This window comes from Trichosurus vulpecula, chromosome 6 (assembly GCF_011100635.1).
Source record: "Trichosurus vulpecula isolate mTriVul1 chromosome 6, mTriVul1.pri, whole genome shotgun sequence".
NCBI lineage: Eukaryota > Metazoa > Chordata > Mammalia > Diprotodontia > Phalangeridae > Trichosurus > Trichosurus vulpecula.
In genome coordinates, this window is record NC_050578.1 from 274,897,590 (window position 1) to 274,920,642 (window position 23,053).

A 23,053-nucleotide genomic window follows, 5' to 3' on the forward strand; every position below is an offset into this window, starting at 1 on the left:
CTGGGGTGGGAGCAGGGCGGGACAGACAGAGACCAGCAGGCAGGGTCAGTGTCAGGGTGGTTTTATTGGGGGCGGGGCAGAACGCAGGCCGACAGATGGAGCTCAAGAGGCGGGGTCAGGGTCCAGGTGGCTTTATTGAGGGAGGGGGCGGCCAGCTGCCTTCAGGCCAGCTCCTGGATCAGGGTCCTCTGGGCCGGGGGGCGCGGGCCCCCCCACAGGCGCTCCAGCTCCCCGCTCAGGGCCTCCACTTGGCCGGCCTCCTCGTCTTCGGCACGGTACTCCTGCGCACAGTCCAAGGCCAGCGGCGTGAGCGCGTCCTCGTGCTCGTTGGTCCACGCCAGCAGGTACTGGCACTTCTTGCGCGCCCGGTAGAGGCGCTCTCGCAGCTCGCCCGCAGGCACGAGGTTGCGCGCGCGCCCAAATGCGCGCGCCAGCTGCGACAGCGCCGCCAGGCAGTAGCCCTTCTGCACGCCGGGCTGCGCGCTCTCACCCAGCAGGAGGCGCGCAGCCTCGCGCATGGCGCCCCGCGCGCCCAGCGGCCCTGGCGGGTGCGTGCCGTTTGTCAGCGCATGCGCAGCCGCGTGCAGCGCCTCGCTGGTGGATTGGAAGGCCTGGCGGGCGCCGAGCGCGCCGGCCACGCCCAGCACGGTAGCACACAGTTCCGGCAGCAGCGCGGGGTCGTCGTCGAGGCCGCCGTGGTAGAGGCCCTGCGCGTGCGCGTAGGCGAAGAGCACGTTGGGCAGCTGGAAACGCAGTAGGGGCGAGGGCGCGCGGCCGCCGCTGAGCCGCGCCAAGGTGGGGATGGCGCTGGGCACGGGCGGCGGCGCGGGCGCTGGCTCGGGCACGTCCTGGTAGGCGGAGGCGGAGTCGGGCTCGGGCGCGGGCTCCTCGGCGCCTTCCTCGCGCACGCGCAGCTCCTCCAGCAGCGGCGCCGGAGCCCCGCCGCGCCACCACCACGGCTGCCACGGGGGTAGCAGCCGCCCGGCCTCGCCCCGGCTCAGGAGCCGCTCGAAGGCCGCCTTTTCGGCGGGCTGCAGTCGCTCCCACAGGCCCCCTGGGCCCTGGCGCTCCTCCGGCGCCTCGGCGTCGCGCTGCTGCCGCAGCCGGCGCAGGGCACCCGCCAGGCGGCTGGGCGAGGCGGTGCGGCCGCGGAGCTCACCCAGCACCTGGTCACGGTAGAAGGCCTCGGCGCACGCCCCGTGCGCCCGGTAGCAGGGCAGCGAGCAGTAGGGCACGTTGCAGCGGGGGCAGGTGTAGCGCGCCGGCCTCGCCTCTCCCGGAGGACACAGGCCGCACGATCCCGCGGGCTCCATGGCAACGGCCTTCGCGGGGCCCGGAAGTGCGGCCTGCCGCTCTCCGCCCGGCTTCAAGGCACTTCCGCCGCGTTCCTATTGGCTTTTGAAGTTTGGTGGGCGGGACCGAGCAGGAACCCGGGTGCTGCGCGCGTAGCGCGGAGGCATCTATTTCTAGCTGAACCTTCAGGGTAATAACCTCCAGGGGGCCTCCGACCACGGGGTTTGAAACCCTTGTGCGATGGGGAACACTCTACTTTAGGAAAGAAGGCCAGGCCTCCCGTGTCCGCCCGGGACAGTTCTAATCCTGCTTCCCGGCCCTTCGTGCAGACATTCCCCGCTCCTCCCCCCTTCTCCGGAGCTTTCTCCTGTAACTAACAGGAAAGAAACAGACGCCTCGTGTGGGAGCGCCGGCGACTCTCCTGGACCGCCGGGGCAGGGCCGGGGCATCCGGCCCTAACTGCGCGGCTGACATTCCGCATATGTTGCGGTAATCACGGTAATTGCATTCCCGACTCTTCCGGCTTCATTTGTGAAGCCCTCCTTTGTTTATTAAGATTTTTGTATTCATTTAAGGGGCAGCTAGGTGGCGCAGGCTAGCTGGGCTTGGAGTCAGACCTTAGTTCACATATGACTTAAGACATTTACTAGCGATGACCCTGGACAAATAACTGCCTCAGTTTCCTCATCCCTAAAGTGAGCTGGAGAAGTGGCAGATCACTCTAGTATCTCTGCCAAGAAAACCAGAGTCATGAAGAATTGCACGACTGAACAAAAACCTTCATGTAACAGCTATTGAGCAGATGCCTCAATGGGCACCAGTCCTGTTTCCAGGTCTTTGCTACCAAAGTGCAGCTGGCTGTTTATTGGGCATCGTTGTAATCTTCAGCCTCCTGCTAGCCTGTTAATTTGTCCTTCCAGAGCTGAACAGGCCACGGGGGTCTGGCTAAGGCAGAGGACAGTGGAACTGAAGTCTTGCTGGCTGACACCAAGCTTTCTTGGTGGCCATGATCAGTGACATTCATGTTGCTTCCAGTCCATTAAACTCCCCTGCTTTTCAGATGCTGACTCTCCCCACCCTTCTGCACTTGCTAATTTTTATAAACTTTGGAAGGGTTTATTCCTGTCGACCTTCAGTTGCTCCAAGTCTGATGAGGTGTGGTGCCAAGAGCCCAGGATTTGGATCCTTGCCGACAGCAATATAGCTAAATAGGCTGGCCCTTAGGTCATGCCTGAAAGGATTAGCATTTGAACTCCAGCCCCTCTTCCACCAAACCGCATAGAGTAAATGGACCCAACATCCTTTTGTGAAACTACCCAACTCAGGCCTAGCACAACTCTGTACTAATAGTTGCCCCATTTCCCTGTTGGTTTAACACTGACAAAACCGCTTTTCCATTGTTGAAGTAGGCAAAACAAACTTCATTATTGCTTCAGAAATTAGAAAGTTTGGGGCGTTCCCTGGGTCAGTATCTGATACTGGATTAGAGTTTTGCAGAACAGGGCCCCAATTTTTTTGTTTTCTTCACAGTTTCAACTAATCAGTCAAAAACTGGTAGAGGTTGAGTGTTGAAAGTTATCAAGAAATTACCAAACTCAGAAGGAAAGCTTAGGGCAACTTTCTCAGACAATTCCTCCAATTCCAGACCCCCACCCAATTCTGTTTGCTAGTGCCCTGGTTTTTCTGCTCTTCCCTCACTTTTCTTCAAGGATTGTAAACACCCATTCCCCAGAAAATCAGTTATGAGTCTCAGTAGAGTCATAGCGGCTTTATTAGGGAAAGTACCAGGGGATTAGGAGTTGGCATTGGGACCCTTCTTCTTTCCAAAGGTGGGCACTACATTGACAAAGCGTCGGTTGTACTGCATCCTCCTCTTAGCACGCCCAGTCTTCTTCTTCTTCTTCTCCTGCTTGGCCACCTGGGAATAAGACAAGTTAGGTAGCCAGGCGTGTATATGTGATGTTGGGGCACTGGCTGATGTATATTCACTCTGCACCATGAGTCAGGAGAGTAGAGACTATTTATATCCACCATACTTTGTTTAAAGTAAGCAATAAAGGCTTTGTTCATTCACCACGTAGTTAACTTGTCCCTGCTCTCCCAAAGCTTAGTCTTGTTAAAATGGGAGATGTGAGAGGGATAAGGCAAAGTAAAGGAAGCAGACAGGCTTCCTGGACTGTTTCCACCCCACCCAATCAAGGGCAGGGTGACTGAAATTCAAATAGCCCCACCCAAACCCTCGCTCACCTTGGGAGTCTGACCCCTCACTTTTCCAGCTCGGGCCAGAGAGCCATGGACTTTACCTGAGGGGCGAAATGAGACAAACATAAATCGTGAGAATTACACGTAATACTACTTTTAAGCTTTCACAGGGTCAATCGGCAGACCAGTGCTAAAACTGCAGAATCTGGGAATGAACTAGCCTTTAGTTCAAAGCTCCAAAAAAGTACGTATTTCTCCATCACTGTTTTTGATGCCTCCAAAGAGAAAAAACCACTAAAAATCCATGGACTTAGGATTTCAGGGTTAAAAACCCTTGAACTGACTCCATGGGAATTGTTTATCTGATTAAGTCAATGCTGTTAACCACTGCACAATAAAATGGTCAAGGGGAGAAAATGCTCTGTCTAGGCAGTCAGCACCAATTGGAATAAGGGCATAAATACTGCCATATTAAGGACCCGAGAGCTCCAAGATGAGCACCTGCTGCAATTAAGTGTTCACAGTATTTGCTTCAGGGTACAAATAAGTACCTGACTTAGAAACAAAGGGTCAAATCACAAATGTGAAGAATGAGAGATTACCTTCAGGAAAGAATCACGACCAAACAAGGAATAAAGAGGATAAGAAAAAGCAAAATGGATAATTTTGATTACATAAATTAAAAGTTTTTGCACGAATATCCAATACAGCAAAGATGAGAGAGAAAGCAATAAAAGGGTGGTGGTGGGGGGGAGATCTAAAGAAAGCTTCACAAGTAGAGGCCTTATTACCATGCTGTATAAGGACCAGTAAGAACCATCCCCCAAATGATAAACTGGGCAGGCAGATCTCAAAGAATTCAAAATAAAAAGTCCCTGGCATCACTAATAATTAGAAATGCAAAGTAAAGCAACTCTGAGGTTCCTCCTGCATTCAATAGGAAAACTGAAGGGTGATGGGAGAAGAGGCACAATGAGGGTGGGCCTGTGAGCTGGTCCAGCCAAACTGGAACCTATGCAAGCCCTTTGGCCCAAAGAAAGCCATACTAAGCCTAGATGAAAGATACCAAAAAGAAAACACCTATATGTACAAGATTATCTAAAGCAGCTTTGGAGGCCTCAAGCTGGTAAAGTAGCAGGGCCCTAGAAACTGAGGAATGGCTGAACAAATCCATGGTACGTGAATGTGACAGACTATTACTGTGATTTTAAGAAATTAAAAATGGAGCCAGGACTTAGGCAGAACTGATGCCTAGGGAAGTTGGCTGGTTGGTTGCTGTCCTTTCTTCTCAAAGAGGACCAAAACGACATCACTATGCTAGAGTACAGTTTCAGCCTGTAGGATCAGGCCAATACTAGGTCAGAATGCTCTGCCACAGATCAGGCACAAATAATTGATGTGAACATTTGGGGTAGATTCTCTACATTTGTGCACCATGCCTTCCTTGAGCTACTTCAATTCGGCTTTGCTGATGGGGCACAGGCATTGTTGGGCCAGTGTCTCCCATGTCTCTCAATGGATTGCAGAGTGAAGTAAACGGAACCAGAATAATTTAGGCTGTAACACCCGCTTTGTAAAAAGCAAGGACTCTAAACTTTGATCACGGCAAAGATCAATCACCATTCAAGAAGGCCACTGGGTGGATGGTGATGGGACTTGGGATCAGGAAGTCCAAGTTCAAATCCTGCTCACTGGCGGTATGACTGTGGACAGAGCCAAAACACCTGTGCCTCAGTTTCCTCACCTGTAAAATGGAGCAATACCTCCCTGCCAAGGTTGTTACTATTTTGACCGGAAATGAAGGCTGCCTGCCAGGCCAGAGGTGAGGCGCTCAATAGGTAGGTGACGGGCATGGGGAAAGGGAGAATGTACTTTGCGTTTTCTACGTTGGCCGGGAGGACACATTAAAAAGCGTGTCCAGTGGCAGGATCCCTTACCTCCTAGCATGCGGCCAGCCACTTCCAGGGTGGACAGGGGCTTCACCCCGCACTGCCCTAAGACCGCTTCATCCTCCAGCGGGGAGCCACCTAGGAGCAGGACCTGATCCTCGGGGGCGATGCCCTCCAGAGACGCCACATGGGCCTGCAAGACAGGACACCACCGAGCTCGGGGCTGCCCCCAGCGCGGAGGCGGGGGGACTGGGTCCCTTCTCTCCCTCCTTCCGAGCCGAGGGGACCCTCCCTTGGGAGGTGGGGGGAGGGAATGGCGGCCCGGCCGCGCTTACCTTGATCTGGGCGACGGTCTCCTGCCCGGTCACCTCGAGGGTGTGCAGAGCCTGCGCGCGAACAAACAGCTGCATGGTGGCGACTGCGGGGACACAGAAGAGGCGGCTGAGGCCCGGCCCGGGCCCGGGGAAGGGCCGGCAAGGAGGCGAGCAGAGCCCCGGGGAAGGAGAGAAGGCCTAGGCCGGAACCGGGAAGGGTCGGGCCGGATGATCGCCCCGCCCGGGGCCCCCTCGTGCCTCGGCCTCCCCGCTTCCCCGGCCTCGGGCCGCGCACTTACCTCGGACACGCTCGTCTTGCTTCCGCCGCGGTGAAGATGGAGACCAGAAAGAGAGGCCGGAGGCGGGGGCGCGCACGTTCGTCCCTCCGCGTCGTCTGCGTGATTGCGCAGACGGACGCGCACGTCCCCTTCAGCCAATCGGAGCGATCGCAGGACGCAGGGGAGGAAGTCACTCGTTAGAACCGGCGCGGACTCGACGGAAGGGGAGGCGGGGCCGGGATCCGCGCTCATCTACGCCTGCGCGGGGTGGGCAGTGGGTGGGGCTACGGAGGAGGCGGAAGTCCTCAGCCAGATGCAACGAAGCTCAGGTATGGCGGTGGCGGTCGTGGCGTCCGCCCTCCGCACCGGGCTGAAGGCTTGCGGACTGCGTGAACGCCCGGTCTGCGGGCTCCGCTGGCAGGTGAACGCGGCTTCACCTCTGTCTGGGGCGGGGTGGGGGAGGGGGAGAGAATGGAGCCCCCTCGAGGAGTCCAATCTCCAAGCGTCGTTTACAACCTGGAGCGTCAGAGCCTCTTCCCCGGCCGCCATGGGTGTAAATGGGGAAACTGAGGCCCAGAGAAGCCCGGGTCTGCTGATTTCCCTGACCCTTAGCGTGTCAGCGCTGGAAAAGACCTCCGAGGTCCCAGGACCCTGCCCCCATTTTAGGGGTGGGAACTGAGACCCACAAAGGCCAAGGTCACGCCGGGGACCCGCGGTGTAGCCGCGCTTGAACCCCGGTCCGGGCCCTTTTCCGGTACGCCCGGCACGTAGTAAACGCCTAATAAACGCTGCCTGGCCGCGGCTGACTTTGGGGTCCAGGGCCCGGATGTCGGGTGTGGCTTTGGCCTCTTCCGGGCCTCAGTTTCCTCCTCTGTGAAACAAGGGGCTTAACGCCCCGCCCCCCACCCCGCTCCCCCTCCCCGGGTCGGGGATGCGCGCCCGGGTATGGCTCTTCCACGGGCCCCACGTGTTCTCGTTTGCCTTCTCCCGGGACCCGGTGTGGAGAGGCATCAGAGGGAGGACTTGAACCCAGCTCCCTAAGCGGCCTTGCCACTGTGTGTGTGTGTGTGTGTGTGTGTGTGTATAGCTTAATAGATGTTGGGTTGTTGAAGTGAGGTTAGGCTGGGGGTTGTTTCCAAGGGGGGCTTTCAAGGGCAGAAGGGTCGAGGGGAGCTAGGAGTGGGGACGGCTGAGGGCCGACCCGGATGCAGGAGGTGAGAGGATGGTCCAGGCCGGCGCCTCCAGCCCCGATGTTCACGGCACCACTCTTGCCGACCGGGCAGAGCCTTCGCACGCAGCTCGTGTTGCTCTGATCACCCACACTTGACACATTGTAACCAACGTAGCGACATCGTTGTAGTGTTCTTCTAGACCAAAGGACAACCACCGAACATTTATTGTGTGCCTGCTGAGGATACACAGCTGGAGAGTAGGTCCATCAGGCCCGTGCTAGGACCCTGCGTTCAAGCAGCTTCGAGTAAAAGGGAGGGAGCAGAAGAAGGTACACACCTGGGGGCAGGGTCCAGGACAAAGCCTGGAGGGGGACTGAGGTGTCAATGTGCCTGGCCTGGGCTGTCAGTGAAATGGATGTAGGGACCCCGAGAAAGGGGTATTCAGAGTGAGCAGATCTTCAAAGTGAGAAGCCAGGGGAGAAGAAGCATCTTGGGGTGGGGGGGAGGCTGCTGGGGGATGACAAGTAAAGAAATCTGGGGGGTCAGAAGCAGGATCTGGAGAGGAATGAAGGAGAGAATCTGGCTGGTGACTAGCTGATCCAGGACTCCCCGGGGTCTTCTGACAGCTGTTTTAGTGCCTGTGGGGTCTTTTGGGAGATGGCTGTGGCTGGCAGCGGGACCCCTTGCTCTGGGCACTGTTTAATGTAACTCCGGGATGATTGGCTGGAGGTCCCTCAGCTGAAACATTAACTGTTTGCATTTTTGGGTCATCTGCTGATTTGTTGCTTGTGAGGCAGAACCTTTGACTTGTGTTTCTTTTGTTAGTAGTGGCTTAGAGCTGTTTTTCAGATAATCTTTTACTAGGTTGCGTTTCTTTTGGGAACGGTTTGTTCATGCCCTTTGCTCATTAGGGACTGATTGATCTATGGATCTCCTCTAGAGCTGGGCCAGGTTCCCTGTGTGCAGCAGGTGCTTACTAAGTGAGTGCTAGACCACAGGTCAGTTCTTCCTCCAAGGCCACCTCAGGCACGTGGGATTGGAGTCGAGGTGAAGGCATCTAGGCAGGTAGAAGGTGCACCCACGTTGGGGCTGGAAGGGATATTGGAGGGGAGTGAGTCTGATCTTCCCATTTCCAGATGAGGAAAATGAGCCCCTGAGATTATATCCTGGGGAGAGAGGAGCAATGAATGGCTAGTTTCCTTAGGTGAGACTGAAAACGTCGGTTGGAAGCCTGTTGTGAAGGCTGCAGGTCCCAAGCTGAGGAGTTCATACCTTGCAGCCTTGCTGCCTTGGTGCTTCGTGGTGGGTATCAGGTATCAGGTGGGCACTGGGGAAGACTGATGTCTCTGTCTCAGAGCCAGACCCAGGAGCCATCTGCCTACCCTGGAATTGTGGAGTCCACTGAAGAGTACAAATTTGTGGAACGCCTCATCCCCCCTGCTGGCATCCCAGAACCCCCCAGACACAAGAGTTACCCCACACCGAGTGGCTGGCAGCCTCCAAAAGGTGAGCAAGCAGGGAGTTGGGCTATGGGCTTGCTCCTAGGGGCTTGCAGGAAGAAAGTTGGGTTTTTCAGTGCAAGAGACCCTAGGAAAAATCTCTTCTGGTCCCTTCATTCTCAAGGAAACCTGCAGGCTTGTCCAAGGGTCATACAAGTAGCAAGAGTCAGGATTTGAACCCTGTGCTCTTTCCAGTGGGTTGGAGTATTTGGTCAGCCTCAGAACTGTGAGCCAAACCCCACAGTAAAGATCAGCTCATCGCATGTGGTTGGCCTATGGCCCAGGTCCAAGGATTTCCCTCGTCCATCTGGCCTCATGAGCACTCCTTGGGAGAGAAGACATGGGAGGGATCAGAGCACGGGTTCTTGTCCTTTTGGGACTGAACTAAAAAAGCGTTTAAATGCACAAAGTAAAATACACAGGATCACAAAGGAAGTCAGGTGTATCGAAATCAAGATCCCATGGAAATTCTTGGCCCTCTAGAAAGATACCCAGGAAAGCCGCTCTAGATTACTGTGTGTTCTGATGATCCTCCAGACCCTGCCCACTGCTCCCTCTGTGGTTGTTTAGCAAGCCCAGGAAATTGCTCCAAATCCAGGAGATTAAAGCGGAGGGTTGGGGGAGCAGCAGAGGAGGGCCACCCTTCATACCCTAGAGTCCATGATACCCCGGGTTTTGTCTCTGAAGATCGAAGTTGGGGGGATGTCTTCTCCTGGTGCTTAGCATAGTGCCTGACACATTAATCAGTAATGCCTGACTGACTGAACCCAGATGTGAAGGTCCAGGCATGCTCAGCTCTGTTCTGTGCAAGCCTATCCTCAAAGCAGGACCCAGGACAGCCCTCATCTTTGCAATAAGCACTCAGATCCCTTCCGGTCTAAGATCTCAGGCCAGGGGAACCTCAGCTAAATGCGCGCTGCTCTCTCTGGCACAGACCCCCCACCAGATCTCCCCTACTTCATTCGCCGTTCCCGGATGCACAACGTCCCTGTCTACACCGAGCTCACACATGGCAACCGTCAAATGACTCTGATCCGTAAGGTGGAGGGGGACATTTGGGTAAGTAGGAGGGTCTTGGGCCAAGGACTGGGAAACACGGGATATGGAGCAGTGGCAAGCGCTGGACCTGATTGGTTTCTCTTTGCCCCCAGGCCCTGCAGAAAGATGTGGAAGAATTCCTGACTCCGCTCACGGGTAAGACGCCCGTGACACAGGTCAACGAGGTGACTGGAACCCTGCGTATCAAGGGTTACTTTGATCAGCAACTCAAAGCCTGGCTTCTGGAGAAGGGCTTCTGAGGGTCAGAGGGCAAACCAGGCCCCAGAGGGGTGCTGACACCAACCTATAGAGGCCCAGCGGCACCCCTGCTGCTCCCCATTTGTGGCTGGGAGTCTCCAAGGGGACTCCGAGCAGAAGGGGTTTATCAGAATTATTCTAAGAACTGACTCTTCACCCCCAGTTGGGAATCTTTCAGGGAACTTCATGTGGCCAATGTTAAGAGATGGCAGAGGCCCTAGGCAAGGGGGTGCCCACCTGCCTGGCCTGTGGACTATGAACAAGTGAGAAAATGAATCCAGACCCCACAGCATCATTAGGAAGACATGCTTGTCATAAAGAAGACAAAACACCACCAATGCCCAGGGGGAGGGGTACCACGTCACAACCTGGCACCAACTTTAATGCAAGTTTTTTATTTCGGCCGTATATACAATTGAAGCTATTAAAATTTGTACAATATTTACAAATTAAATAATCTGAAACTGTCTCCAGCAACTTTTGTAACACACAAAAACAAAGGGGAACAAAGGAAAGGGGAGTGTGGATGAGGTGAGGCCTAGTCCTGGCTTTACCCCCTTCCCCACTGCAGAACCATGCCTAACCTGGAGACACCATGAGCAATTTTCCCTCCCCTCCCTGCTGGGATGGGTGCTGTTTACATCTGAAACAAGCTTTGGGGTTGGGTTTTAACCAAAAGACAGAAACAAGAAATTCCCTCCCCCCACCCCAATCAAGAAATTTCAGAAAGCAGGGGATGCTTCCCTGCATGCGATTGTGTTTGGTTTAGAGGCTGGCCTTGTTCTGTCCCAGCCTGGGGATAAGAAAAACGACCTTTTGGCCACAGACAGGCTCAGCCTCATCACACCAGACTGGAACCAGGTGCTTCCAACATCCCGTCCAGTCAGCTTGGGGAGGGGAGGGGAGCCCACAGGTGCAGGCTACAACCAGCCTAGCCTGGCACTCACTTTCCTGAGACGTGGTCACCTGTAAGACATGGACGGGAGGACGATGGGGCACTACTGATTCTATAAAGAGACTGTTGGAGGTGGGGCCAATTGAAGGCCTGCTCACCTCGAGCCCCTGGGAGCTAGAGCTAATACTGTTGGGAACAGGGAATACTCCCTCTACCTCGAGCTGGCCTTTCCAGCTCCTCAGGGAGTATGTCTTCAGTGTCCACTCTTCTCCCAGGCCCCCCAAATGGAGGAGCAATAAATAGGGCAGGAAAGTGGGTTCTCAACGACCTTGACAGCTCCAACTCTACCTGGAGTTAAGGGAGGCTGCAGCGGGGTGGGTGAAGGGTCAGGAAGGAGGCTGAGCCACCAGGCCTCCAGCCCACTCCAGTGGGCAAGGAAACAGGCCAAGCCATGTGACTTGGATACAAGAGCTCCCAAGTGGCATGAGTTGGGGTCAGAACCTCCCATTCTTTTCCAAAGCCTGGTGAGAGAGGAGACGGCACTTGGCGGTGGGATCCACTTCTCACCCACGCACAAGGGCACCACAGTCAAAACACAAGGTTGGGGAGTAGAATGAGGTTGGGCAGCGTCAATGAGAAGCAGGGGATCCCAGTTTCTGCAAGCGGCGGCGGCGCAGCTCCACCGCGTCAGGCTCTGCATCTTCCGGCAGGTCCTCGGCCCCAACAGTCTCAGCAGCTGGGAGAGGGAAGGGTCAAAGGTCATGGAAAAGGTCAAGCTTGACCAAGGTACTCCTGTGTGCCCCTGCCTTCTCCCCCAGGATTCCTTACATGGACCTGGCTGCTGCTGCACCGGCTCAGGAGGAAGTGGGGAGGCTCCTGGTGAGGGGGGCGTTGCCTCCGAACTGGGGATGCTGGTGGAAGAGGAGGCTGCCGCAGCAGGTGTAGACGATTCAGGGGGACTGGCAGGGGCAGGAGGTCGGGGAGGGCTGAGGGAGGAAGCGGAGGAGGCGTCATCGGAGGCCCTGACCCCTCCAGTCTAACCTAGCCCGCCCAGCCTGGAGGCCTTACCCCAGGGAGGCCAGCACAGTGAGATACTGGTTGATCTGCAGCATGGCAGCATCCAGCAGGGTGTGGATATTTCGAAGGCTTTGTAGCCTTGCTTCCAGATGCTGTCGCTCATGGCCCTCCAGGGCCTGCAGCTCCTCAGTGGTCAGGCCTGCAAAGCCTGCTGGGGGCACTGGCATGGGGGGGAACCCTGTAGAGCAAGAAGAGGGTGTGCCAAGCTGCTTGACCAAGGCCCTGAGGGAGCCCAAGCATCCTTGTCCCACAAACCTTAGCCTGCTCTGGGACAGCCCAAAGGGCCTTGACTTACCAAACGGTGGAGGCAGGGGCATGCCCATCCAGGGAGGAGGGAAGGGAAAGCCAGGAGCTGCCGGGGGCTCTGGGACAGAGCCAGTGGGCCGAGAGGCATTGGCTGGGAAGAGCAAATGTACACAGACCGTTTAGAAGCAGATTCAGATCTTGGCTCTCCTCCCATCCCCCACACCCGGGAGGTGAGGAGCAAGGGCCTTCTTCTGTTTCAGGCCCAGGGCTACTGAACCCAGGCTCCCTTCTCCCCACTGCCGCAAAAGAGGCCCATGTCAACACCCATCACAACCAAAAACAATCTAGGAGACAGAGCTGCTTTCTGACACTCAACTAGACTCACCCGAGGTGGAAGGTGAGGCAGGTGGGACATCTGCATTGCTGGGGGGCGGCATGGGGGGAAAGGGGCCCATGGGAGGCCACAGGGGGAACATCCCTGGAGGAAATGGAGGCAGGAGGCCTTGGGGAACTGCAATGAGAAGGAGAGGGTATGAAACAGAAAAGGACAGGGACCCAAAAACTCCAGACCTCAAGATGGAAGGAAGGAGAGGCAACATGCAGGACACATGGCTGGCCTCCCTGGGGTTACTGGGTCTGTGGAGGCCTGGGGTACTTACAGTTGGGGGGCTGGGGAAGGATGGGGGGCTGGTGGGGGGCAGGTGGGGGGCCTTGCTCAGCAGGCTCCGGGGCAGCTGGGGACTGGACGGGAAGTGAGGCCCGCAGGACATCCATTCGGCAGGTGGGGCAGGTCTGTTGCCGCTGGAACCAGGAGCGCAGGCAGCTGTAGAAGTGGAAGCCGAGGCAGAAAGAACACTCAGGCCTGGCACCTGCCTCCATCCTGGGGCTCCAGCAGCCAGCACCAGTGCCCCCCACCTCACCTGGTGTGGAAGATATGGTTGCAGGGAAGCCGCTTGGCGCCAGTTACCATCTCCTCCCTGCAGATGATGCAGACATTGTCCATGGCCTGAAGCTCCTCGGCCGTGGCATCCGGGTACCTGAGGAAGGACCAGCCCAAGTGAGCCAGAGCCTTTGGGGCCCTGGGCATGGAAGGGAGCAGCTCACACTAAGAGGGAACACTCACAGTGTGTTCATGTTTCGGATGGCCCGGCGAGACATGATGGCGTCAGTCACCGCCTTCTTAAATTGCCTGTGAGGACAAGATGGGCTGGTGAGGTCAGGGCGCCCCGCCCCCCCCCCCCCCCCCCCCCCCCCCCGGCCAGCTCAACCTCTACACCCTGACCACCCTTCCTGAACTCTTGCGCCCACCCCTTCTAACCACTCAGGCCCCCAGCACTTCATCCTCAGCTGATTTCCTAGACTTCCCAGGGGTCTCCCTGCTCCCCCATCTTGCTCCAGGACAGGCTGAGCAGGTGCTACTCATGAAGCCTCAATGGCTCCCTACTACAAAGTCCCTGCCTTCAAGCAGCTCCTCATCGCCAGCTGTGTGGGCTGTGAGAAGCCTACCTCATAGCCAGGTACATGGGCCGGATGGCAAAGAGTGGGAATGTGTGCACCTTGATCATGATTGTCATGAAGGCCATGTAAAGCAGAACTTTGATGAAGCCTGAAAGGAAGGAGGAGCGCATGTGGAAGTGCTGAGGGCATGGGGAGGCCTCATTTTGCCCCCACCCAAGGAGGCAGCGTTAGGGAGCTCACCTGTGAACAATTCTGTGTAAAGCATGTAGACGGCCTTGTTGTCCCAGGGGTTCTCGTTCTGGAGATCGATCGAGTGCAGAACGTATTTGATGAAGATGGTGAGAACCATGGTCATCAGGATGGCGTACTGAAAAAGGAAGGGTAGCAGCTGTGAGAGAGGACCCTTGGGCCCCTCGGCCCCCCCCTTTCCCTCCCCTTCAGCCCCATCGGTACCTCAAAGCCAAAGACCAGCTGTACGGAGGCCCCCCGGGTCAGGATGCTGTGATAGGCATGATTGACAAAGAGGAAGTCCAGGGCACCCAGGAGGAGCATGAGGGCTGTAGGGGATTGAGGGAAGGCATAAGGTTGGGGCAGGCATCAGTTGGGCTGGTTTCCTTTTCTGAGATGTTTCGGCCCTGGGGTTAGTGTCAGGGGAGGTGGGAGCCCCAGGTGCCCTCTGGGAACTCCCAGCCTACCCTGAAGGAGAACAGCAACAGCCCAGACTCCTGGGTAAGCAGGCAGAACATGAGGAAGTCTCTTTGGGACTTAAGGCAGCTGAGGTGCCCTGGAGTAGAACAGGGTGGGGGGGGGGGCGGTAAAGAATGCAAATGAACTTCTCAAATTAGCTTTCTGGTCCAGCTGCAGTCTCAGGGGCAGGCAGAGGCTGAGTTCTGTTCTCAGTACCATTCACAGGGGTGGGGGAGGTACATGGGGATGGCCTCTGCTCCCCTCCGCACTTACAGAGGGCAACAAACTCCTTGGCATTCCCTGCCCCGCCCCCCCCAGCACAGGTTCACTCAATTCCTGTGTCCAGGGGCCACTCACAGACAATTCGGCAGTGAAAGAGCCAGGAGATGTTGGGGCTCCGTTCCATCTGGTGGAGAAGAACAAAGTGGCATGAGGGAAGCCATTCCTTTCTCCTCTGGGCTTTGCCCAGGACTCTCTATGGTTGTGATTCCCATTTCTCCATCTCCACATCCTAGTCCCCCCTCTCTACCACTGCCTTTTCCTGCCTCACTCACAAAGTCAACTCGATCCTCAGCCAGCCAGTGGAAACACTTGAGGAAGAGGAGGAGGGTGAAGAGCGCCACGAACCGAGGGCTGAAGTCATCCCGAAAGACCGTGAAGGCCAGGCAGGTCTCCGTCACTGCGTACCAGGAGCGCTCCAGGAGGTGCTGGGTGGGGATGGGACAAGACCCTCACGGATCCTGACAGCTGGTGCTCCAGCACCCCGACCCTGGGCCCTCCACATCCCCCAGCGCCCCGACGCTTAGTCCTCCAGTACTCCACACCGGGTCCCCCCATCTCACCTCCATCTCGGCAGCTCTCAGCTGGCCGAAGAACACCTTGCCCATCACCTTGCCCAGCAGAAAGACGAGCACGAAGGCCTGGATGTACAGGACCTGGGGGCGGGCGGAGGTGGGGCAGGGTGAGGGGCGCCCTCCCCGCCCCCCACCGCCGCCCCCCGGCCCCCGGCCCCGCACTCACGGCCATGCTGGGGCTGGACTTGGTCAGGTACACCACGGTGGGGTAGAACTGGTGCTTGAGGTAGTAGGCGTGGGCCACCACGGCCCCGGTCAGCGCCAGGCTGGCGGCCATCATCACGGCGGTGCGGAACATGGCCCCGGCCGGGAGACCTGGGGGGAGACGGGGGGCGTGTGAACGGCTGCCGCCCCCCCACGTGTCCGGGGCGGGGGCCCGACAGGAGTAGGGCCCCCCGGCTCCGGGGTCGCGGCACGGGAAGCGCCCGGGCCCCGGCCCGCCCTCACTCACCGGGGAGCTCGGGGCTCCCGAGCCCGCTGGTCCCGCGGCGGCGGCGGCTGCGAGAAGACGGGCAGCGGCGGGGAAGCGCTGACGGGGACCGTGACGGGGGCGGTGGCGGCTCCACCAGTTAACAACACTCCCCACCCCCTCCGCGCCGGAAGTGCGAGCCGCAGACACCTCACTTCCGGCCGCTCGGGCGGCGGCGTGGGACGAACCAAGTGCACCGGCCCTTGGTCCCCCGCGGTCACCAGAGAGCTCTTTAGCGATCTGAGCTTAACGGGATTTGAGTGCCGCGGAAAGTGAGGAAGGGGAGCGAAGGGGAACCCCTTTGAGGGGACGCAGGCCCTAGGGGAGTCGGGTGTCCCCCGCCTCCTGGGTCACACATGGTATCTCCCGGACGACCAAGAGGAGGAGTTCACCCTTCGCAGCCAGGAAGGGGTGGGGGAGGGGAGGAAGGCCCCTCTCCCTGCGCGCAATCCGAGGGCTGAACCATTCTCAGGGGTGAACAGCCAAGAAGTTTGAGATGGGAGACCCCGGGGAGGGGAGGAAGACGAGAGAATGAAGCGGACAAGACCACGAAGAATGTATAAAAGGCTGTGGAAAGCGCATGTCTTTTGGGAAACGGAGCAACATCTTCACGCTAGGAAAATATCTGTATCTCTAACCCCCCCTCTTAGGTCTGTGGAGTGAGATGCGTCGCCGTGGCCGCCTTTGATTGGTCAGATCAGAGGCACGCGGACCAATGAAAAATGTAAGACCATTTACCAATAGAAAAAGCGGGCCTCCTATGGCTGTTGCTAAGAGGAACGACCCTGGAAGCCAAGCCGACTGTCAACTCGGGTGGATGATTCAGAGGGTGGGGGCGTGGCCGCGAGGCCTAGACTGCGGGGGGCTGGAGAGCGGCAAAGGCGCGGAATTAGGAAATAGGAATTCGTGAAGTGCCCTAGAATTCTGGGCTGCGTAGGGTGGCGGATCCATCAGAAAATATGGGGCGCAGGCTGGCCGAGCTGGAGGCTCGCACCTGTCCCGACTCGCTTTGTGACCTTGACCGTCTCGCCTCTGTGCCCAGACCCTCCCCGGCCTTTCTCTTTCCCTGTCCCTGCCTCCGGATCCCCCACAGTCCCTTCTGCTGGCGGAGGGGAGGTAGAGAGGCCGGGACATCTCTGTCAAATACCGAGGTCCTCCTACGGGTTACAGTCGGCCCGCTGGGACCTGCCACTGTGACGGCGCAGACCCTGCACATCCGGCGAAGACTGCAGGGAAACAATGTAACCTCGGAGGGAAAGGCCTTAGTTGTTAATTTCGGCAGCCCCGCCCCCCGCCACCATCCTTCCCCTCCAGCTCTAGGGTTGCTCTATACTGGCGGCCCTGACTGCCCGGGATTCATTGCTCCCTTCCTGCAGGGCTCACCTCGTCTGCCTGGACCCCAACTGCCTGGCTGTAGCAACAAGGCCACTGTAAAACTATGGAAAGGGGCATTGGGGCAGGCGGTTACCACCGGGTGCAAAGCGGGAAGCCCCAGCCATGTAGCATCTTGTGAGTTGGCACAAACACTTGGTCATTCAAAAGCTCCTGGTGACATCAGAGTTGGGAGAAGGGTACCTGGACCTGAAGACCAGATCTTGCCCTGCAGAGCAGTTATTTATCCCTCAAGCAGTTAGAAGCCTGGATGCTCAGAGAACAAAGGGTAAGGTTTGCTCAAGTGTGAACAGCAGGCTGCCCCCTCGGTAGTGCTGCTAGGGCCTTCCCCTACAGGTGTGGCAGTGCCCTGACTTGGGGATCTTCTCGGGCCCCCCCCCCCCCCCCCCCCCGGGGAAGAAGGGCTTGACGTGTGGATTGATTATATCACTTTAGCCTATAGTTCTGGTGAGCAACTGATCTAGATTCTTAATGGTGGGATCTTATAGTGAACCTTAGGGCAGAGGGTCTTAACCTTTGTGTGTGTGGTGAAACCTCAAAATAATGGCTAATTATTATGGATAATAATGGATCCCTTCTCAATAATGCTTTAAAATGCATAAAGTAAAAAAACATACAATTACAAAGGAAACCAACTATACAGAAATACATTTATCAAAATGTCTTTAAAAACAAGTTCTGGACCCTAAGATAAGAGCCCTTCTTGAGGAGTTGCTTCCTGTAACAACACGGAAAAGAATATTCCCGAAGATGAGGCTGTTTGCAAAACTAGAGTGTGTCTTTGGGTTGGGTAGGGATGTACTGTGCATGTGTTAACTGCTAACATTCAATACAAAAACGATGGGCTTTTCTGCCTGGAGAGAGTCATATCCAAAGAACATTATGTGGGATGTAAAATGGATAATTTTGATTATATCAAATTTTTTTTGCACAAACAAAACCAATGCAGCCAAGATTAGAAAGAAAGCACAGAACAGGGAGCAAAATGTTTACAACAAGCTTCCCAGGAAAAGGTCTTAATTCTCAAATACATAGAGAATCGAGGAAATTTATAAAAGTATGAGGCATTCATATGATAGGATAAATGGTCAAAGGATACGAACAGGAAGTTTGCAGAAGAAATCAAAGCTACCTATAGTTGCATGAAAAAAATGCTCTAAATCACTATTAGAGAAATGCAAATTAAAACTCTGAGGTACCAGCTCATGCTATGACAGAAACGCAGGGGGGAATGTGGGAAAATTGGGACACCAATGCACAATTACTGGTGGAGTTATAAAATGGTCCAACCATTCTGGAGAACAATTTGGAACTATGCATAGTTATAAAACTGCATGCCCTTTGACCCAACAATACCATTAGTAGTTCTCTTTCCTAAGGAGATCGAAAAAAAAGGAAAAGGACTTATATATACAAAAATATTTATAGCGATTGCTTTTGTGGTAGAAAAGAACTGGAAATTGAGGGGATGCCCATCAATTAGAATGTGACTGAACAAGTTGTGATACTCTTCAGCTCCAAGAAATGATGAGCTTCATGCTTTCGAAAAACCTGGGAAGACTTCCATGAGCTGATGCAAAGTGAAGTGGGCAGAACCAGGAGATGATCAACTGTGAACGACCTACTGCGACTTATTCTGGGACTTTTTATTTATTTGTATTTCTCCCTACTCAATAGTACTTTATTTTGTCCAATTACATGTAAAAATGGTTTTCAACATTTACTTTTATAAGATTTTGAGTTACAAATTTTTTCCCTCCCAAGTTGGCAATGTGATATAGGCTATACACCCACAATTATATTAAACATATTTCCACATTAGCCATGTTGTGAAAGGGATCAGAACAAAAGGGGAAAATACTACAAAAAAGAAAAACAAAAGCCTGAAGGACTTATGATGAAAAAAATGATGTTTAAATGCAAATGCTTACTTTCTTTTACTTTATTATTCGTTTTGGCTTTTTTTTTTTTGGTCTGTTTTCTTTTGCAACATGGCTAATGTGGGGAATGTTTTGCGTGACTGCACATGTATAATCTATATCAAATTGCTTGCCTTCCCAAGGAGGTGGGAGGGGAGGGAGGGAGAGAATTTGGAACTTAAAAAAAAAAGTTAAAAATTTTTGTTAACATGTGATTGAGAAAAAAATACAAATTTAAAAAGCAGCAACAAAGCATTATTTGGAAAGCCCAAGGAAGAGAAGTAGGCCGGGTCATACTAACAAAGGGAAGGTGGAGTGCCCAAAGCACTTTGGAGTGCATCTGGTAAAGCTTTTAAGGGAAGCAAGAAGGTTGTTATGGGAGCATGCTCTTGTTGTACCTTCTACCTGCCCGGAAACAAGCAAGTGTCTGGGCTGACTGGCTATTACGGAGGCTGAGGAAGAAAGGAGCGTAACACTGGAGGAATGGGGCCAAGTTAGAGTGAAGTAAGCGGGCAAGGGGAGGTGATAGAGGACAAGTCGATGAAGATGCTGCTATTTCACTTTAAACACAAAGAGCAAGATGTGGCTTCCCCAACCTTCCTAAACAGAGTCAGCCTGGAGTTTCCTAAATAGGATGAAAGGAGCTAGCCTGCCCACAGGACCCCATTATAATCTGCCCGGCCTCCACATGTCACACCTACAACAGGCTGTCAATGGACAAGCCCATCTCAGCTCTGGGCATTTTCTCTAGCTGCCCCCTCGACCTGGGATGCTCTCCTTGCTTTGTTCCAATCACTGACCTCCCCGGATTCCTTCAAGTACAAACTAACGTCCTGCCTTCTCCAGGAAGCTTTCTCTAACCCCTCTCAATTCCAGTGCCTTCCCCCTGTTAATTACTTCCTCTTTATCTTGTATACTTGCTTTGTATAGATTTGTTAGCAGATTGTAGCCTCTTCTTGCGTCCGTGGCACTTAGTACTTATTGTGTCTGGCACATAGTAGGCACTTAATGTTTACTGATTTTTGTGAAACAAAGGATTCGGTTCATTTTTTTATCTTAGGAAATGACCTTTTGTTTGGGTCCTGGGACTGATTTGTTTTCCAGAGAGACAGGTCATCTTCAAGGATGGGCTGCACTTACAGCAGATGAACACTTATATGGAGCTGTTTATATGGCAGCTAGGTGGTTTGGTGGATAGAGCACCGGCCTTGGTATCTTCCTGAGTTCAAATCCAGCCTCAGACATTTCTTAGCTAGGTGACCCTGGGCAAATCCCTTTCCCCTGCTGGCCTGTTTCCTCACTGGTGAAATGAGCTGGAGAAGACGACAAACCAATGCAGCATCTCTGTCAAGAAAAATCTGACGTGACTGAACACAGGAAAAGGTGAAACCTACCCAGCTTCCAACATTAATATCCTTGAGTTCTGTTTTCTAAACTGAAAACCCTCAACGAGGCACCTGTTGTTTTATGCTATGGAATTTTTTTTTGTCTCCTTTAAATTCAGAAAATAGTTTGGGCAAAACTGTCTTTCTAAAGCAGGATAGCCTTCTGGATTTGCAACCTCCAAGCAGAGGAATGAATTAGTGAATTTGTCTATGACAGACTTTTTGGACAGAAATGGACAAAATGAATGGTCTCCCCCCAACTTTTCCCAGCTTCTTGCTGTTAGGGTTCTCACTCTTCTCTTCCCAATCCCTTGCCCCAATATCCTCTGAGTTTCTAGTTCAGTCAATAAACAAGCATGTATTGAAGGCCAAATTATTTGCCAGGCACCAAAATACAAAAAGACAAAAGCAAAACCTCCCTAAACCTCAAGGAACTTATGTTCTCGTGGAGACACACGTCCAAGTGTCTGAGGGTTCAGAGAATGGAGGAATATGAGGGCTGGAAAGTACATCAGTGGTTGTCTTGTCTAAACCACTCACAAAAGGGATTCTATTCCCACTGTCCAAACGTAACAGGTGGTTGCCTGGTCTTAGTTTGAAGACCCCCCGAGCAGGGGACCCATCACCTCTTGAGTGTTGGCAATCCTGACACAGAACTGACTCTGTAGCTTCCCACCCCACCCTGCCCGGTTCTGAGCTCTAAGACCAAATGGGGGGAGTCTAGACTTTCCTTCATATGACAGCCTTTCAGCCACTTGAAGACAGCCCCCCTGTGCCAGGTGACAATCTCCCCCAGGCTAAACATGCCTACTTCACAGCACACAGACTCAAGGCCCTTCACTGTCTTGTTTGCAAACCTTCTCTTCTCTGGCATATGGTGGCCAGACTGAACACACCAACCCAGATGAGGGGTGAGGAGAGTGGAATTCAGTGGTAGTCTCCCTTCCCCCCACCTGGAAGCTCTGCTCCCCTTCTGCAAGTGCCCACGATGACTCTGCCTCTATGGCCACCACCTCACTCATTAAACTCGAAGTGCATTAAAACCTTCAGAATATTTTCTTAACTGCTGTCTGTCTGCACCTGCCTCCCTCATTGTATACTACGTCTATACTCTATGTATACTCCCTCATGTATACAAAAACCAGATGTTTTTGTACCCAAGGCAAGACTTTACCTTCCTCTATACTGAATTTCATCTTAAGCCTGATCCCCGTGCTCAAACCCCTCAAGACCTTTTCAGATCCTGATTCTGTCATTCACTGTCAGCTGCCCCTTCCGGCTCTGTGTCAGCTGCAAATGAGAGGAACATACCATTTGTGTCTTTATTCAAGTCACTTATAAAAATGTGAAACAACCCAGAGCCAAGTATGATTCTGGGGCACTCCACAGGAGACCTTCAGCCATGTGGACACTGAACCAATAACCAGTCAAAAAAGGAGCTGAAGTCAGTCTGACGTGACGTGTCCTTGAGGGAGACATGATGGCTCTTCGTAAGAATCATTTCTTTTTGTGACCATCAGAGCTGTCTCCTTGGTGACCCCGTCTAGAACATTCCAGAAATGGAAGAGAAGCTCCCTGCTTAGAGTTTATGGGCTCTGTTCTGTATCTGTCCTTGAAACAGATGTTGCCCTTCTCCCATCTTGTGGACATCTGGCCAATTCCCATGCTCTCACCATAGCTCTCTCCCAGGGTTTATCTGGGCTAGGGGACTTAAGTTCTTCCAGGGTCATGCCCTCCTCCTGCCTTTCTCAGACACTTACTCCCTGCTAGACACCATTGTTTTGTCATTTTCCATGTAGAAGTCACTCTCCTTGGCAGAAAAACACATGAAAATATGAAATGAGCAGCTTCACCTTCTCTGCTGTCAGTCAATAAATATGTGCTAAGTACTTCCTTTGTGCCAGGCTCTGGGGGTACAAGAGAGAGGCAAAAGACAGCTCCAGACCTTGAGAAGTGCCCAAGATGCAAACAAATATGTACAAACACTCAATATGAACAGGATAAACTGAACATGATTAACAGAGGGAAGGCCCTAGAATTGAGGGGGATCAGGAAGGGCTTCCTGTAGAGCCTGGGACTTAAAGAATGACAGCAATTCGGAGATAAGAGTGTCTTATTTGAGTAACGGCCAGGAGGCCAATGTCACTGGATCAAAGAGTACATGGGGGATAGAAAGTGTAAGACTGGAGAGGCGTATGCTGGCATGGAAAGGTTATCAAGGACTTCCTCAAACAGATGATTTTATATTTGATTGGGAAGCAATAGGGAGCTTCTGGAGTTTATGGAGTAGGGGGTCCTGTGATCAGACCTACACTTCAGGAAAATCCCTTTGGTGACTGAATGGAGGATGGACCAGAGTGGGGAGACTGAAAGTAGGCACACCTACCAAACAGGCTGCTGCAACAATCCAGGTGTGAGGTGATGAGGGTCTGCACCAGGGGCTGATTCAAAAGATGCTGCAGAGGTGAACTTGGCCTTGGCAACAGCTCCGATATGGGGGTGGGGTTAGAGAGGGAGGAGTTGGGGATGACTAGACTGGGCATCTGGGAGGGGGGTGTTGCCCCGAAGTAACAAGGAAGGTAGGAGGAGGGAGGGCTCGGGCTTAAGATGCCAAGCAAACAGCCAGAGACAGTCCTGGAGGTCAGGCTGTAGGCAGCTCTGCCGCTGACCTCAAGCAGACGTCCTGGTTTGTCTTTGCTCCTCCTTTCTCCCAGCGTCACTAAAAGAC

General features: G+C 54.1%; 4 protein-coding genes across 5 annotated transcripts; 1 reads left to right on the forward strand and 3 right to left on the reverse strand.

The window, feature by feature from the left end:
- Positions 1 to 45: 45 nt before the first annotated feature.
- ZNHIT2 (zinc finger HIT-type containing 2) lies at positions 46 to 1,317 on the reverse strand. Its single transcript, XM_036763648.1, has one exon. It carries the CDS (start codon positions 1,311 to 1,313, stop codon positions 162 to 164), a length of 1,152 nt encoding a protein of 383 aa, XP_036619543.1. The 5' UTR covers positions 1,314 to 1,317; the 3' UTR covers positions 46 to 161.
- MRPL49 (mitochondrial ribosomal protein L49) lies at positions 1,312 to 10,412 on the forward strand. 2 transcript variants are annotated; one of them, XM_036763663.1, is made up of 4 exons: positions 1,312 to 1,434; positions 8,504 to 8,654; positions 9,582 to 9,706; positions 9,799 to 10,412. In XM_036763663.1, exons 1-4 carry the CDS (start codon positions 1,312 to 1,314, stop codon positions 9,943 to 9,945), a joined length of 546 nt encoding a protein of 181 aa, XP_036619558.1. In that variant the 3' UTR covers positions 9,946 to 10,412. The 2 variants fall into 2 exon arrangements, with proteins under 2 accessions (XP_036619558.1, XP_036619557.1); XM_036763662.1 differs by lacking the exon at positions 1,312 to 1,434 and adding an exon at positions 6,277 to 6,397.
- Positions 3,047 to 6,082, reverse strand: FAU (FAU ubiquitin like and ribosomal protein S30 fusion). Its single transcript, XM_036763664.1, has 5 exons — positions 5,998 to 6,082; positions 5,720 to 5,802; positions 5,433 to 5,577; positions 3,541 to 3,596; positions 3,047 to 3,211 (listed from the first exon to the last, which is right to left on the reverse strand). Exons 2-5 carry the CDS (start codon positions 5,792 to 5,794, stop codon positions 3,086 to 3,088), a joined length of 402 nt encoding a protein of 133 aa, XP_036619559.1. The 5' UTR covers positions 5,795 to 5,802; positions 5,998 to 6,082; the 3' UTR covers positions 3,047 to 3,085.
- SYVN1 (synoviolin 1) lies at positions 10,282 to 15,766 on the reverse strand. The gene is made up of 16 exons (XM_036763642.1): positions 15,612 to 15,766; positions 15,327 to 15,475; positions 15,149 to 15,241; positions 14,861 to 15,013; positions 14,664 to 14,712; positions 14,073 to 14,176; positions 13,860 to 13,986; positions 13,668 to 13,767; positions 13,285 to 13,350; positions 13,082 to 13,198; positions 12,821 to 12,984; positions 12,547 to 12,672; positions 12,211 to 12,312; positions 11,907 to 12,093; positions 11,667 to 11,824; positions 10,282 to 11,574 (listed from the first exon to the last, which is right to left on the reverse strand). The coding sequence occupies exons 2-16, from the start codon at positions 15,456 to 15,458 to the stop codon at positions 11,468 to 11,470; spliced, it is 1,785 nt and encodes a 594-aa protein (XP_036619537.1). The 5' UTR covers positions 15,459 to 15,475; positions 15,612 to 15,766; the 3' UTR covers positions 10,282 to 11,467.
- Between the last annotated feature and the right edge of the window lie 7,287 nt (positions 15,767 to 23,053).